At 36.9% G+C, this 16,683-nt stretch overlaps 1 protein-coding gene across 1 annotated transcript in view; it reads right to left on the reverse strand.

Moving 5' to 3' along the window:
- Window positions 1–349: 349 nt before the first annotated feature.
- The window catches only part of eepd1 (endonuclease/exonuclease/phosphatase family domain containing 1), a 37,549-nt gene continuing 21,215 nt past the window's right edge, over window positions 350–16,683 (reverse strand). Inside the window, exons 3-7 of the mRNA XM_055218915.2 lie at window positions 4,474–4,584; window positions 2,286–2,420; window positions 1,863–2,001; window positions 1,197–1,391; window positions 350–831 (exon numbers count right to left, since the gene is read on the reverse strand). Coding sequence (XP_055074890.2) covers window positions 635–831; window positions 1,197–1,391; window positions 1,863–2,001; window positions 2,286–2,420; window positions 4,474–4,584 — 777 coding nt within the window. The 3' untranslated portion in view covers window positions 350–634. The remainder of the gene's footprint in view (window positions 832–1,196; window positions 1,392–1,862; window positions 2,002–2,285; window positions 2,421–4,473; window positions 4,585–16,683) is intronic.

Raw genomic sequence — 16,683 nt, forward strand, 5'->3', positions numbered from 1 at the left:
GCCAATGCTAATGAATTCACTATACAGTAGAGGAAATAATGTGGTGAAATACTGCAGCCATTGTATTAAAGGGGAAGTATTCAGTTTGTGCAACTTCTTATTTCTTAAACAAGTTGTAAACAAATTGGCCAAATCTCACACTACAAAGTGATCAAACTATATGTAGATTTGAAAATTGAGCATTCTAGCACACAATAATCCTGCAATTACATATAAAACTCCTCCAATCGAAAACTATAGCCCAAAACCCTTTTTTTTATTTATTTTTTTATAAAGATTTATGCAATAATCTTAGGACAGAAGTTAAAAAAATGAACATTTGTGAGACCATCTCTGATAGGACACAAACTCATGTTTTAAATATTGATTTATTGTATAGACTTATAAAGTTTTGGCACACATCATTTGTCTCTTTATCATCATCTTTAATAAATCTGTTTAAACATCTCTCTCTTTATATCGCTCTACAATAAAATCAGGTTTGCTGCTGAAGAATCTACTGTACATGGACAAAACGGAAAATAATAATAGTCGTTATTTCTCTTCACTTCATCTTCAGTATATTCAGTCAGTCATTGTCTTTCTCCAGCTGTCATTCATTCATTTATAGTCAAATAGTTTTTGATGTCAAAGGTCATCGCTCATTTTTGCTCATAGTGTCTCCTCTCTCCACCACTGTCACGCCGTTTCCATTGCACAGACGCTCCTTCTGGATTATGTCTACGTAGAATTCAGCCACTATGGGACAATGCTCGGATGCCACACCACCCCATGACCAATTATCTGGAATCCAGGGATTGGTGAGTCCTTCCCGCACCACTGAGCAATGACCTGAAGGAGGCAGCACAACACACAAAAAATTATGCTTACATTACAACTATGCTTACATTGCTGTTGTTTAGGTTTAATGTCTAATCTTATTTTTCATTTTTTTATATCAAACAATAATTGGATCTTGTAGTACAACCACAGACCCACTTTTGAAGATTCTTGCTTTAGAAGAGATCCTGTCTGTGAAAACCCAGCTACATAAAATCATCCTACATAATTAAAAAATATTGCATAACATTGATATCTTTAATATTGAATGAATAAGGTCATGATAGACTTAAGATCTTATAGACTTAAGCCTGGATTTCACAGACAGGGTCACATATAACCTTTTACCAACTATTTAAAAAGTCACGCAAACCCACCGGTGTAGATCTTTTTGAGGGAGCGGCTGGTCCAGATGTTGTCCAAGCAGCGGGAACCTTGCGGCGTTCGAGTGCTGATGTTTGTAAAGACGGATGCCGGGATGAGGGCGGTGAGTTTTTCTTTTCTCAAGCACTCCATCCCAGGACTGTCGGGAGCCGTGCCAAAGTGCCCGAGCACCAGCAACTCTCGTTCACCTACATCAGCAGAAGCTTATCTCAGTAAATGCATCTTAAAAGACTGCACATTCAAACACAATAAGGTACAAATGCATTTTATATCAAAATAGACGACATGCTGCACTAAATAAAGTGTTTTATGTTTTGTGGGTGTGTTTTTTAAACGTATTTATATCAAAGCTTAAGCTGACTCGTATAATAACAACTTTTAACACATTAATCAACAGACAATAAGTACAGAATTAATCTGACATTGATATTCTGTAGGTCAGCACTAAACTGATCACAAGAATATGTTATTAGGAAATGCCCACTTTGTTTTGTCAATTTTTGTGGGATTTTCTTCCCGAGCCCTGGACAATTTATGCCAAGAGTACACATGTGAAACATACAGCACTTTTCGGTGCTTGCCGAGACTGGCACAGAGCAGATAAGGTGCTCTTCTATAACCTGTGAGAGATAAGCAATAATACACAATGTGTCATTTACCTTTTAGAGTTTCCTGGATACCGGAGTTTAGTTTGTGGGTTTTGAGGTCATCAGCGCAGTTGTTTTTCCCCTTCTGTTCCCCAGCCAATGATGTTGCTGCCATGTGTACATTCACCAGCGTGAGCTCCGATGATCCAATCTGATAAAAAATAACGTTTGGTGAGGTTCAGGTGTCTTATCATTAATGAGCATTCAAGACACATTTTATCAGCAGGTGTTTTCTGTTACATAATTGGGTGAGGATTCGATTTATGATTGTTTATGTGTAATCATCTACATAGCAAGAACACTGAGTTTATCATAACATGATAGCTTTATTGTTTTTTTCGTCTGTTGATGTTAAAACAAATCCCACGTGATTAATTAATCTTCGAACGAGACAGACATCAGCTTGTTATTTGTATTCCTGGTTCATATACTTACATAAAACCGGCCCAGGTATGGATGTGGATCTGCATGTTTTCCATTTCCGTTAGTTGGAGAATTTTCCAAGACAGTGACATCCTTCATTTGAATGCCAGAAGAGCAGTCCCATAAGAAACCTGAGTACTCAGCACCCTGAAACAATTATAACCAAATCTCAATAAATAACAGAGTAGCCTCTTATGGAACGGCTGAAATTCCACAAGGGGGCGTATTTGTTCCTCAGACGTTGCACAATAAACGTGACATCCGAATATATTTATTATAAATCGTGAATGAAAAGTGAGATTCGAACGAATGTCCGTTAGTGAACTAATTGTTTACAGTATTTATATCGTAATTCGGTCAGAAACGTCAAGATTGTGAGATGAACAAATCGCTTTGGATTAAAAGGCTTGGATATTCCATTTCCTTGGACTTTTGGGGATTTATGAACAATTTGTTTTGGACAATTTCACCGAAGCGGATAAAGGGAAGATTTTGAAGGTAAGTAAATATCCGGTTCAGGTTACTAACAACTAGATTACAGTTTTATGACTGCTAAAAATGATAATATGCTTTGTGTGTGCGCTTAATGGAATCCCTAAAGTCTAAGCTTTACAACGATGTGCTGCATGACCGTATATTTTGAAGATTTTAATGCTTCAAAGTTACAATGACGTTTATGCAGCCTCACGTGCAAGGGAGGGGGTGTGACGTGTACGGCACAGTGTTTCTTATCAGGTTAATAAAGCAAAAAAAAAGGAAGAGCACAAGAAGTACTACAAACATATCATAGGTCCACACACACGTGACCCTGGATCCCAAAACCATATAGGGTCATAAGGGTCCGTTTTATGAGATATTATACATCACAGCTGAATGAATAAGCTTTCCATTGATGTATGTTTGTTTAGGACGATATTTGGCAGATATATTTGGAAATCTGGAATATAAGGGTGCAAAAAAATAAATATTTGGAAAATTGCCTTTGAAGTACAAATGAAGTCCTTAGCGACACACATCACTAATGATAAATACATTTTTGATATACAAAGCTGTACAAAAAAGTGAATACAGTGCAAAAATGTTATGAATAAAGTTTATTTCCTCATTTCAAACGTATTGAAAGCATTACCCATTCAATTCCAAATCAAAGCATTAACAAAATGCATCAAGTCTGTCTTGTTCTTTTAAAAGGAAGCAAAAAAAAGAATATTAAGCCGTTCAAAAAATAGCAGTGTCAAAATGTTTCTCTTTAGACACTTAAAACTGAAGAAAATTTCTTTTAAACTTCACTTTTAAACTATTGACTTAATATTTAGTTGCACAACCACTGTTGTTGATAACTGCTGCAAATCTGTGTCAAATTGAGTCATCATCTTCAGGCACCTAAAAACATATTTTAGCTCAGGATCCACAGTTCCTTTCAATATTTAGGTTTTGCATCAAAAACTGCATTTTTAATGTCACCCCCAGAAGATTTTAATGGGGTAGAGATCAGGAGATTGAGCTGTCCACACCATAACCTCAATGAAGTAAAATACAATAACTTTGTGTAAAAAAAACAGGTAAAAATTTTAGCAATTGATCTTCGATTTCATATTTACCGACTAATTTTTGATCCATTATAGTTTTAAAAGTTGAAAAAAAAGTTGAACTAAACTGATACTGAAGTGTTGACCAAATGTTATCCATCAAACACTGCGAATACTATCTTTCATAACAGAGTACAGTATATGTTTTTATCAGGGCCTTGCTGCACAACCAGACACTAGTCAATATTTGCAGAGATAGAGGATGAATTATGAATAGTTCATGAGTGCGGTGTGTGTTTAGTTAAATGCCACTGATGGGTAAATATGTGTCAGGTTAGTTTTACACTGATGCCCCATTTATAAGCACAAAGACAAGAAAGACCTGAGGGAAAAGTCCATCTGAACAGTGAACACACGTATCAAAACATTAAATACTGCGTGCAAACATCTACAGTACTTTTTAAAATGTAAACTAAATGTGGTACAGCATGTTCAATTGTTGGTACTTAGGGTCAGATATAAACCTACTTGAAGTACGAATCTTACTAAGTATTAAACCTCTCTGTAAGGTTTGTACTACAAAAACGGTGTTCTGTGACTTTGCTAGCTAATCAGATATTTCATAGACAATTAAACAGGAAATAAAATCCCATAGAGATATAAAAACTTACATTATTGCATTGTCCGGTGGGTTTGTCTGAAACAGCAGATTTCCACAGACCTCTGACGTTCTTCCACTTGCGAACACTTGAGAGAGTTGGCTGATTCAACTCTGCACAAAACTGACAAACAGACAGAAAAAAACAGATGATCAGCTGGGAAAATCCATTACATTTCCAGATAACTGGATTTCTGCTTGCTATAGCAAAAATAGTTCAATGAAAAAATGCAGTATTAAAAAAAAAGTATTGCTGGAGTTACAAAATGGATAAGAAAGATATGTCCTAATTATAAATCATACTGGAGATAATATACAGGTATTGAGGGCAATATTGCTATTGAACAATTTTAAATGCATTTTTAAGGTAGTTGTATCTACTACTGCAAGTTATAATGTTTTAACGCCTGATCACTTGAAACACAAATACAAATGTCTAGAAAGAAGTTTAAGGTATTATAGGTATTATAAAGACCCATAAACAATCTGGCCATTATATTGCATTGACATTCACATGTACTGCATGCATTAATGCTTTTATCCAAAGTGACTTACAGTGCATTCAACTAAATTACTAGTACAGTATGTGTGTTTCCTGGGAATCAAACCCATGACCATTGCATTGCTTATGCAATTGGTAGGGCAGTGCTTGGGTGATTCTCACGAAACCATTGAAACACCACGGCACTAATGATTTTAGCTTTAAAATGTGTAATATAGTAACATTAAAAAGCATCAGAATTAACACAATACTGTGTTCTACCTTGCACAATGTGTGATTTCAACAAAAGAATTTATAATTGTAAATTTTATCTCATTTTCTGCCGAAATTCTCATTACCGCAATGTGTCCGGCTGTGTTTGAATATGCGTTATGTTGTAATTTAATCAAATTAACACAAAAATATTAAGAAAAAAAATAAATGGATGTTTTGCTAGACTACTTTAGATGACAGAAAAAATATTTACTGAATATTCATGTATAATAATAATGAAGAAAAATTAGGAAAATGATGTGTCCATGCCTGATGTTCTCATCCTCCGCAACACTTTTTGAGAACAGTTTAAGCACACATACAGAATTTTAATAAAGTTTGATTTTGAGTGACCAATCACATGGACCAGTTACTTCAAGATGGCTACCAGGTAAGATCATTTTTTTACAGTTAATTTGAAATATTGTCTTGTCAGAATGCTTACACAACATTTTGATTATCATTACCGCAACAGATGCTTATTAAATGTTAATTTAATTAATAGAAGCATAATACTTTGATTTTAAATGCATGTGCAGAATCTCCAAATTATGTTCTTTCAGGTTTGTCATGTCATTTTGAAAATATGTCAGTGTTGATGTTTTATGATTGTTGCGGTAATGAGATTTTTTAGGACTAATTTTTTAAATTATGTTACAAAAAGTGTTAAATGATAAGTAAAAGTTTTTAGATTAATGTTCCCATTTACTCCAGACTTTGTTTTTCAATGTCTGGTGAGAAAAAAAGTAAATTTAAGCAATTTTTACATTTTCATGCTTGACATTTTTAAAACCAAGTTTTCCTGAGAACCACCCGCTTATGCAATTAGTAGGGGATTGCTTATGCAATTTCTTCATATTTGTAGCATCTTTCTGATGCTGGATCTTGTACTACAAAATTCCCTTTGACTTAATAATGCTAGTGTGCTTAAATTTATATTATATATATTAATGCATTTGGCAGACGCTTTTATCCAAAGCGACTTGCAGTGCATTATAAGGTAAAAAAATGTTTTATTAACACTTGATAAGTCAAACTCAAGATCTTTGATTGTTTCGGCAACACAACCTGCATCTATTCTACACAGGACCCCGAGTGTGCTTACAGGAGCTTGGTAATCTGATAACCACATCTGACATTCCCATTACCTCAAACCCTCCAGTTATGATCTATATTTAACCCACAGTGACAGAGGAGAGTTTCCTGCAGGAGGACCAAAAGTCACGGCTACACAGAGTTTAACAGTGCCAGAGATATCATCAGCTGATCTTTAAACAGCGCCTCAGGAATGTGGGCAGGTCTATGCTGCAGACCACCACAAGAGAAACCTCTGCTGAAACAAAACTTAATCTTAAAATATAAATCTGTGCAGTTGCCAAATCTCTTTCTGCCTCTCATCTTGTTTATTTATTTATTTATTATTAATGCGATCCCAGCATCTAGTGAATCTATACACAATTAGACTCTAAACAAGTTATCTATACACAAGTTGGGAAATCTCTAATTCACCTAACCTGTATGTCATTGGACTGTGGGAAGAAACTGGAGTACCCGGAGTAAACTAACCCTGACAGAAAGTCCACCTGACCCAGCTGAGACCCAAACCGGAGACCTTTTCGATGTGAGGCAACAACGCTACCCATTGAGACACTGTGACGCCCAACTCGGGTTTTAACCGTTAATGTAATGTGCTAATAGAGTTAAGTTGATATTTCTGTAGAGCATTGCATTAGGAGTGCAAAGGTCATGGCTTTGATCCCTTAAATCTTATACAATATTGAATGCACCTCACTGTAACTCACATCTGCCAAATGCATTAATGTTAATGTAATAAAAAGCTCCCTCATGCATTTATTAACTAACCAGATCTGATACACGAAACGACCATTTTTATCTCTCCTGTACAACCCTTGCATAATAAAGCTCAAAGCACCAAAATTTGCTGACTGACTATGATTTTGTTGCATGAGGAAGCTTGAAGAGAAAAGGATTAGTGCTGGAAATTTGTGCGTCAGTCGGTTTAGGACGTTGTGTACATGGCAATGATGGAAAGGTACCGAGTGTTTCCACAACGCAGGTAAGGTACGTTCTCATCATTAAATACAACTGATGACGTCAACAAGAGCTTTGGCATTGTACCTGTCTGAGAGAATCAGATCACAAACACAATTTAATTTACTATAAAAGCTTAAATAGTAAGAAAGCAAGTGGATTTTTCACACACTAAACTTGACCTAACCCTGAATTTGCTCATTTCCAATACCTACCTGTAGTGAGCATTCTTACAGTCTACTAAGTAGGCACATACCTACAATAATAGCATTGATTCTGCGCTATGCTAAGGGACGTATGCAAATACGTTATTTTGAATGTAGCCGCGGGGCACTTTATTGTTATGTATGGGATACTCGACTCCATGATTTAAATTTAGTTTTAAACAGGAGCTCAATAATCGAATAAGTATACAGCAAGGACACATATTGGGTTGTGGCTAGAAGGGAAACAGCAAATGCAAAAAATCTCACAAAATATCACCAGTTTTTATCCTAATCCAACCCAAAACCTAACCCTAAACCCAAAATCTCGCAAAATTTCAGCGTTTGCTGTACCCCTTCTAGCCAAAACCCACATATTGGAACTCGTATGCCATCTTAGATTGTTTTACTTCCTGAGAGTTTACTGCAATGCATTTTGGGATTACCTTCCGTAAAGCAGAAGTTGTCAAACTTTTTGCGGCCAGGGACCCCTTACATGGAAAACTATTTTCCTGTGTGTTTTGTTTTGTTCAAATTACATTTGGATTTATTAAACTTTTATAAATGATCTTAAAAGCTTTCATATAATTAGCAGTAGCAAGACAGACATGGGTCTTGGATGGTCCCCATATGTAAAATCCCTTTCTTAATAATACAACACAATTATATAATTCATAACAAATTATTTCACGAACCCCCTGGCTAAGCATTAAAGACCACCAGAGACCCCACATTAAGAACCCCTGCCGTAAAGGATAGAAGTAGGATGCGGCCAAAACATCATAAATTAATGCCTGGGCTTATGCAACAACCTTCATGTTGCGATAGAGTCCATTATGTCTTAAAGGTGCGTCGAATATAAAACTGTATTTATCTAGGCAAAGATGAATAATAAGAGCTCTGTACATGGTAAAGACATATCCTGAGCCTTAAACATGATTATTTCCCCAATCTTATGTAAACCTCGTGCACGCAAAAGATTGCTGGAAAACAGATCAAACTCGACATAACACCAACTGTGACGTTACAGTCGAGATGTATGGCCCAACATTAAATTAATTACAATGTTGTTACAATGCTAAAAACAAAGTTGTGACTGTTGAGTTAGCGCTATATGCTAGTTAATGCTATATGCTAACGTTAGGCTAGTTCCACTATTGACGTTACAGTTACGTTTTGAAGGTCCATACTGAAAAAAATAAACTTACTACTCAGAAACGTCCATTAACAATCTCCAAACTATTTATTCCTCAAATTCTGTATCTTTGTCTGATACAGGCTCAAACATAAGGTCTGTTTACACACAGAGCTACTGAAAGGAGCTGCTCTGTGAAACAGCCAATCAGAGCAGAGCTCAACATTATTATTCAAAACCCTTCCAAATAAGGTAATAACTCACCATTTTATTCTAAAGGCAAATCCTAGGGTTGTAAATGGACATATAAAACAGTTTCTGGGTAATTTTTGCACTTAATAAAGCCACATACCACCCATGTACAGTACTGTGCAAAAGTCTTAGGCCACCACCACCAGACTTGTTGTTTTAGAAGTTTTAATGTCCATCCATATTTATTTTTCAATCTATTTTATTAAGATACAAAAAGAAAATACAGGAAATATGTAAAAAAAAAAAAAAAAAAAATTCAGGACTAAATGTCTTCTTTATGCATCTTCTGTGTTTAGTGTGACCTCTCTTGGCACTAAACACATCTTGAGCGTTTTTGAGCCGAATGAAGTAAAAAGACTATTTTCTTTAAAATTAGACATTTGGATTTAATTTTATTTAAGTTTAAGAGATCCTGCAGTTTCCTGCTATTGCTCAAGTTAAAGGGGAGTTTACCCTAAATACTTGACACATCAGTTTACATTTTTATACAGTTTTTAATACTACATACACATTTCCTGTATTTTCTGGATGTACTCTTTTAAAGAAACGGAGAAACAATCTTATATGATTATTATAACATTGCAAAAACAATAAATCTAATTCTGGTATGGTAGCCTAAGACTTTTGCACAGTACTGTAGATATCAGAAAACAATTTAACATATTATTTCAATGCATTTTTTGGCACCTTTAAAAGAGCTAAAGTATTGCTGGAAGGAGCAGAGAAGATGGCACGTAGATTCTTTGCGAGTGATTCAGCATAAATGTACTGATAACAAAACTTGACAATTACATAACTAAAGTCTAAATAATTTGTGCATTACTCAGACAATCGGTTTGTTTGCCAGAAAAGTGTGTTCACGGAAACTTTGTTCATCTCTGTTAGTCATTTCTTCCTCACACCACCAACAAACAGGCCGGAAACAAGGATCAATATTCTGCCAAATCCCATAAACCTACTTTCAAGAAAGTGTTTACTGTAGAAATGTCTGTTTTATGCTTACGGTTTGAATACTGAAAAGTTCCCATTTAAAACACACACACAACATTTTAGCATTTTTACTTGCTGCTCACCAAACAGAAATGTGGCTAAACTCCAACACACAGATCGCTTCACCTGGTGAAGATGGTCAGTGTGGGTTTGCACAAGAGCATGTGATGCAACATTGTGGTCAAACCGACAAAAAACTGAGAAATGGTGTGGAAAAAGAGAGAGAGATAGAAAGCAAATCATGCCTTTGAGGGAAACATCAGATGATCTCAGAGTGTCCGTTTTGCCAGCTAGTAAACTCAACAATGACGCACAGCACGTCTGCGGTCTGGGGGAAGTTGAAATAGTCACGAGAAGTTTTGTGGAAATGTTCATTATAGCAAAGCGATGGTTCAACCACAAACTTTGGACTCCATAGCAACAAAACACAAACTAGAAACAAAACAGCCCCCAAACCCGAAAGCTCAAATGTGTTGCTTCACTGAATTTGCAAGACATCAATGCACATCAAAAACTAATGCTTGTTGTGTGCAGTGTTCGAATTATGTCAACAATTATGGGGGTCCCATAGCTAGGTCTTCAATACTTTTAATCCTTTACCCTTAGTAAAGATTTAAAAATAGACTTGGCTTGTCTTAAAGCTCACATAACACACGCCGTTTCTGCATTTCTGATGTTGATCTGGAGTACCTATAGAGTAGTATGACATCCTTTATATCTCCGAAGAGTCTTTAGTTTAATCCGATTTATAAAGGAAAGATTAGCTTTACCGATTCTTTCCGATAACGTATGAAAAAATGAAGGATGAGGAGTTACTACCGCGGGTGGAGCGAATACGGTCATGCAACACTATACAACACTTATAACTTATGATTCACTACATGTTCGTGTCATTTATATAACATGCACACGCTTATTTCCAACATAAGACAGAAGTCTTACTTACCGCATGCAACTCATGACCCGGTTGGAACTTTTTAATGAAATCCAGCACATCAAACACGCGCAAAACTCCGCTGCTACCTCGTATAAACAAACTATATCAATTGTTTCCATAAAGTTGGCTTTCTTCTCCTTACATCCAAAAACAGACTTCTTCATTCATGCCATTATTAAGTTTAGAAATTAAACAAAGCTGTCGCTTAATGTGATGTTTGTAAGTTCTAGCGTCTCTCGCTGATTGACAGGTGGGCGGGGTTTTCCGGGGGAAGTGACCATAAAAATAACTGATTTGTATAGAAACCTCTGAAACGTCAGATGGACCCGTTATCAAAAAACTTTCCGAAACTTTTACGAACCCTGACGAAGTGCATTCGGCACAGAAATACTCTGTAACACGCCCAACTGCTTTTTTGACACTTTGCCTACTTTTAGCCTGAGGAAACAACTCTATAACTGTGTTAATAAGTCAGAATGCATGAAATACCATTGAACCACCCCTTTAAAGCATTAAAAACACAATATGGACATATAAACAACAATAAAACCACAGTGGGACTTTAAGAAACGCAGTTGGAATTAACTCTTTCACCGCCATTGACGAGATATCTCGTCAATTACGAGAAAACGCCTCTCCGCCAATGACGAGATTTTCCGTCTTTCCGCAATACAGCTATTATCCACCAGGTGGCGCACTTCCGCAACTTATACCACCCGGAAGTAGCGCCTCACATGAAAGAGAAAGAACTCCGTGTATGTTTTAAAGATCGCTCTGCATCTGATCTCTATCAAAAGTCCTTCGCAAAAATGGAATTATCTCAGCTTTTTGCTCAAAATTTGGTGTTTTTCAAGAGAACTAATGAAGGTAGGATGAAACGTTTTTTTTTTTGTTTGAAAGCAGAGGGTCTGTTCTTTCATCTGATATATTGTTTGTTTATATATTTAAAAAAGAACATTTTCTGAAAGGCATTAAACTTTTGTGAAAATCATGAAAAATGCTGGCGGGGAAAGAGTTAAAGAATGATTGTCCTGAACCGTCTTAACGGACAGATTGTATTGTCCAGAAGGACTTTGAAAAAAAACACAGTCATGCTCTTTCATTCCAGGCCAAAAGTCACAAAAGCGTGACTTTCCATCTCTGTCTATCTAGTCAGCACTTGTGAAAGCTTTCTAGAGAAGAGAAGAACGATCCGACGGGTTCACTGCGGCAGAACGGACAGCAAGGGTGTTAAAATCAGTCATTCACGCCCCGTGTGACTCTCAGTAATGGAGTCGAGGGGAAACGGTAATAAAGCAAAGTGAAGAAAAGAACAGGGGAGAAAAACTAAGCAGTCATTTGGCAGATGCATTGCTACGCATTTAAACAGAGCTTTAGTCAATGTTGTCTGTGGCCAACACTCAGTCGTATCATCGCGAATCAGAAACTCTCATTACAAATAGATCTCCATCACAGTGTGAACACTCAGAGACAATTCCCCTGGTACACAAGGGCCCAACGGTTATCGGGTTAATGGGGACTAAACCAGCACCCTCAGGTTACCAGCCCTGACCGTAAACATGTCTAAAAAAAAGTTGTGTGTCCTTTTCTGCAGTGAGAGAGAAAGATAAACATAGATGTGAGGAAAAAAGGTGGAGTGAAAAAAGAGAAAGGAAAAATATGGGACACAATTCTCTTTAAGTCACCTGACACACTTCTGCTCTGTTAACCTACTTTACCAGTCCCTTTACCGATACTATTCCCAACACAGAGGAACACACTCACTATACACACACAGAAACAGAGCCAACATGACATAAAAATAGCATCCCAAGAATAGCACAGATTCACAGTTTGTCTGGGTTGGATCAGAAAACGAATGCTTTTCACACATGAAGTTGTTTTTGTACTGCACTGTACATTTTTAAACCGTGGGTTATAGTAATATTTCACAAAAAAAATTAAATCTTGTCATTTACTCACCCTCATGTTGTACACTGCAAAAATGTATGTATTACTTAGTATTTTTGTATAAGCAAAGTGTCTTTAAAGGTACAGTGTGTAGGTTTTAGGAGGGTATCTTGACAGAAATGCAATATCATATACATAACTATATTATTAGTGATGTAAAAAGACCTTACATAATGAACCATTATGTTTTTTTACCTTAGAATGAACAGTTTTTATCTGCATACACAGCGGGTCCCCTTACATGGAAGTCGCCATTTTGTGCCGCCATGTTTTTACAGTAGCCCTAAACTGTTGTATAGAGCATGTTTTGTCACTACATTATCACAGATGATCATAGATATGTATAATAAAGGCTAGATGTCTTACACTCACAGCATTGTGTTTTAATGGTGCATGTACTATTAAATAACCTTAAAGGATTAGTACATTGTCTTAAAAAAAATCCAGATAATTTACTCACCACCATGTCATCCAAAATGTTGATGTCTTTCTTTGTTCAGTCGTGAAGAAATTATGTTTTTTGAGGAAAACATTCCAGGATTTTAATCATTTTAATGGACTTTAATGGATCCCAACACTTAACACAACACTTTTAGAGTTTTAAAATACGATTCCAAACGAGGCATAAGGGTCTTATCTAGCAAAACGATTGTCATTTTTGACAAGAAAAACAAAAAACATGATCCCCCAAACCACAACTTCTCGTCCATCTCCGGTCGTGTGACGCGCCAGCGCGACCTCACGCAAAATGTCATTACGTCAAGGGGTCACGAATGACGAATGCGAAACTACGCCCCAGTGTTTACAAGTGTGGAGAAAGAGGACCGTTCTGACGTTGGTCCACAAATGTGCGTTTCATATATGTGACACGTGACTTCCCTACGTCACTACGCAATTACGTGAGGTCGCGCTGGCGCTTCACAGGACTGGAGATAGATGAGAAGTTGTGCTTTAAAAGTGCATATTTTTTATTTTTCTTGTCAAAAATGACAATCGTTTTGCTAGATAAGACCCTTATGCCTCGTTTGGGATCGTTTATAGTCATTTGAAACTCCGTTGAAAAAACTGTTAAGTGTTGAGTTAAGTGTTAAGTGTTGGGGTCCATTAAAGTCCATTAAAATCCTGGAATGTTTTCCTCAAAAAACATAATTTCTTCTCGACTGAACAAAGAGCAACATTTTGGATGACATGGTGGCGAGTAAATTATCTGGATTTTTTTAAGAAAATGGACTCAATTTTCTACCGATTTTCAAATGGGATGGTTTCTTACAAACGTTATTAACGTGGCTATAACTCCAGGTCCGTAGCCAGCTTATTGAAAGGGGGGGTTCTTTTTTCAAAAAGTGGACCTTTTTTGCAGTTTTTCACCTCCTTTTGTATTTAATTATAAGCAGGACTATACGCAGGATTTTAAAAATACCGAGGTCCATATATGTATTTTTCTAGGGCATGCACCACAGGAAAAAAATATTTCTCTGCTCTACATATATGAATTTCAAAAAACATCAGAAAACCAAAGAATCAAATAACACATGGTTTTGTGTATATAGATTTCAAACCATGTCAGTATGCAGAAGATTTGTGTTGGTCATTATAGGAATGCATAGTAATAATTATTTTACCATCCTGGGCACAATGGGCTGTCAGTAAAGTAAACATAGGCTTACTGAATATAGGATCATTTTAGTGAATTATCTAAAGGCCATCAATAATTCGTTTTTTAAATGAATTCAAAATATGCACACACTTATTATACACTTGATATGCTTAAATACAACATCAGTAATGCAGGAAACTAGAATTGTATAAATGGGTTGGCAGAGACTACTTTAGGGGGTCCTTACCCCATGAAAGAAAACTGTAATTATTAAAAAAAGCATAAATGAATCTACGATTACTTCATGTTACCCCACATTAGATAAATATTCTTCTTGCCCTGCATGCATTATACTAACTGTGTAAAATGTAAACATAATGCAAGCCTTAATTTTAAATTTCTCACATCTGATTTAATGTCTGGTAATGAAGCAAAAGGCTTCTTGTTAACTGTAGTTACTTTAGTAAAAGTTGTTCAGAAAATCAAAATTCCACGATAAACCTTAAACTTAGCTACTTTTAATAACAGAGCTCAACACTATAGGTTACAGTCAGGACCAGTGAGTGACTTTCTCTTCTTTTGTTGTTTAATTAACTTTAATGACTTCAACAGGTACTGTTTATTGGGCTTAAAGACCGAATGCAATAAAATGTTTAAGCCAAAAGATGAATATGGGCTCATTTAAACTCCGTGCACGCGCATTACCGGTGGATGAAGCGTTGTACCGGGCACGTGATGCGTCGCGTTTTCAAGTTCAAGCTTCGCAGCAGTTCAGTACAACAAAGTGAATCTAATCATACAGTAAAAAAGATATCTTATCGAATTAAAGAGTGGCGTTGAATTTTGTTAATAAACACGCTGAATAATGGGAAGTGAATTACTGGAGGGAGTTAAAGCAGCGCATTAAATTTGGACACCCATATGTGCTTAGCTGCAGTAATGTTTGTCACCTTGACAATCAGTGTGTTTCATGTTTCACATCATTAAACTGCTGTATAATAGTCAGCGTTTGATTACTTACATCTTTCTTGCACTTCCACTAACTGCGCATCTGACCCCTGTGTTGCACCTCTGTATGCCTGGTCTGATTTTATTGGTCATCTCGGAATAATTTTGACTTTATCTTACTTAATGGGATGCAGCTCAGACCAGTTGGCTTGTGACACCACACTACCGCGAGATCTATTTAAAAGCATACGGAGTCATTTACTATTGAATCGGTCTCGCGGTGCTAAGACGTCACATGCCGATCGGTCTGCTTAGCGCAGCCAGAAGTCAAGCGAGCGCTGAGCGTTGAGTCAAATAAAACGAGCATCAGAAAATGACAGAAATCCTGCGTCCAGCTTCAATAATTTATCGAATTAATTTGAAACAGGAACCCAGAATATCCGTCACAAGCATTGATTTAAACAATGATGACAATAATCAAGCGAAAAAACAACTTAAATTCTGGACCTTTTGGCAGTGAGGGGGGGTTCGTTCGAACCACCCGAACCCCCCCTGTCTACGGGCTTGAACTCTGGATACTTGAACATGTTTCATGAACATTATTCATAAGTATGCAGTGTCATAGGTACATCTCTGATGTTTATAACAAACCAAACCATTTGAAAATCGATAGAAAATTGAGCAAGTTATGGTTATTTAAAAGTACATGCACCATTAAAACACAACGCTACGAGCGAGCGAGCTAACCGGGACAAGATGGCCGCCAGGTGCGGACATCGACTTCATTGGCCAGCAGCACGGGCGAGCCATATAGGCTGTTTCTCAATATGCATTCTTCAGCGATCTTGCGTCCTTGTGTTCTCGCTCTACGTCATCATTAACCGTCGAAGTTCAATTCCACTTCTCAAGAACGCAAGTACAGAGGACGCATGAAAATACCCGAATGTGTTCATGATATCGAGGATGCATCGAGTGCAGACTTGCATGCAGAAATCGCTTTACACCCCAGAAGTCATTGCGGCAAAACAATGGCGGCGGTCAGGTGACCAACAGGAAGATCGCACACATCTCAATTCTCACAAGTGCGTTCTGTGTTCTCGCAACCTTCTTAGTTTGTTCTTCCAAGGTCGCATGACAAGACCGATCTCCACGAGAACGCCGAAGTCTGTTCTTTGCGTTCTTGGAATTGAGAAACAGCCCTAGCCTTTATTATACATATCTATGCAGATGATGACATCTTTGCCCTGTGGCGGCTACCGTAGCTTTACTATGCGTTTCGAAAGGGTGGGGTAAGCTGTGGACTGAGCCGCTGGTTGTAATTCGCAACCTTACCACCAGATGCCGCTGAAATCTACACATTGCACCTTTAAGTCTTGTTTACTGAAATAAATTATAAATTTAAGAG

The sequence above is a fragment of the Misgurnus anguillicaudatus genome, chromosome 20, assembly GCF_027580225.2.
Source record: "Misgurnus anguillicaudatus chromosome 20, ASM2758022v2, whole genome shotgun sequence".
Lineage (NCBI taxonomy): Eukaryota > Metazoa > Chordata > Actinopteri > Cypriniformes > Cobitidae > Misgurnus > Misgurnus anguillicaudatus.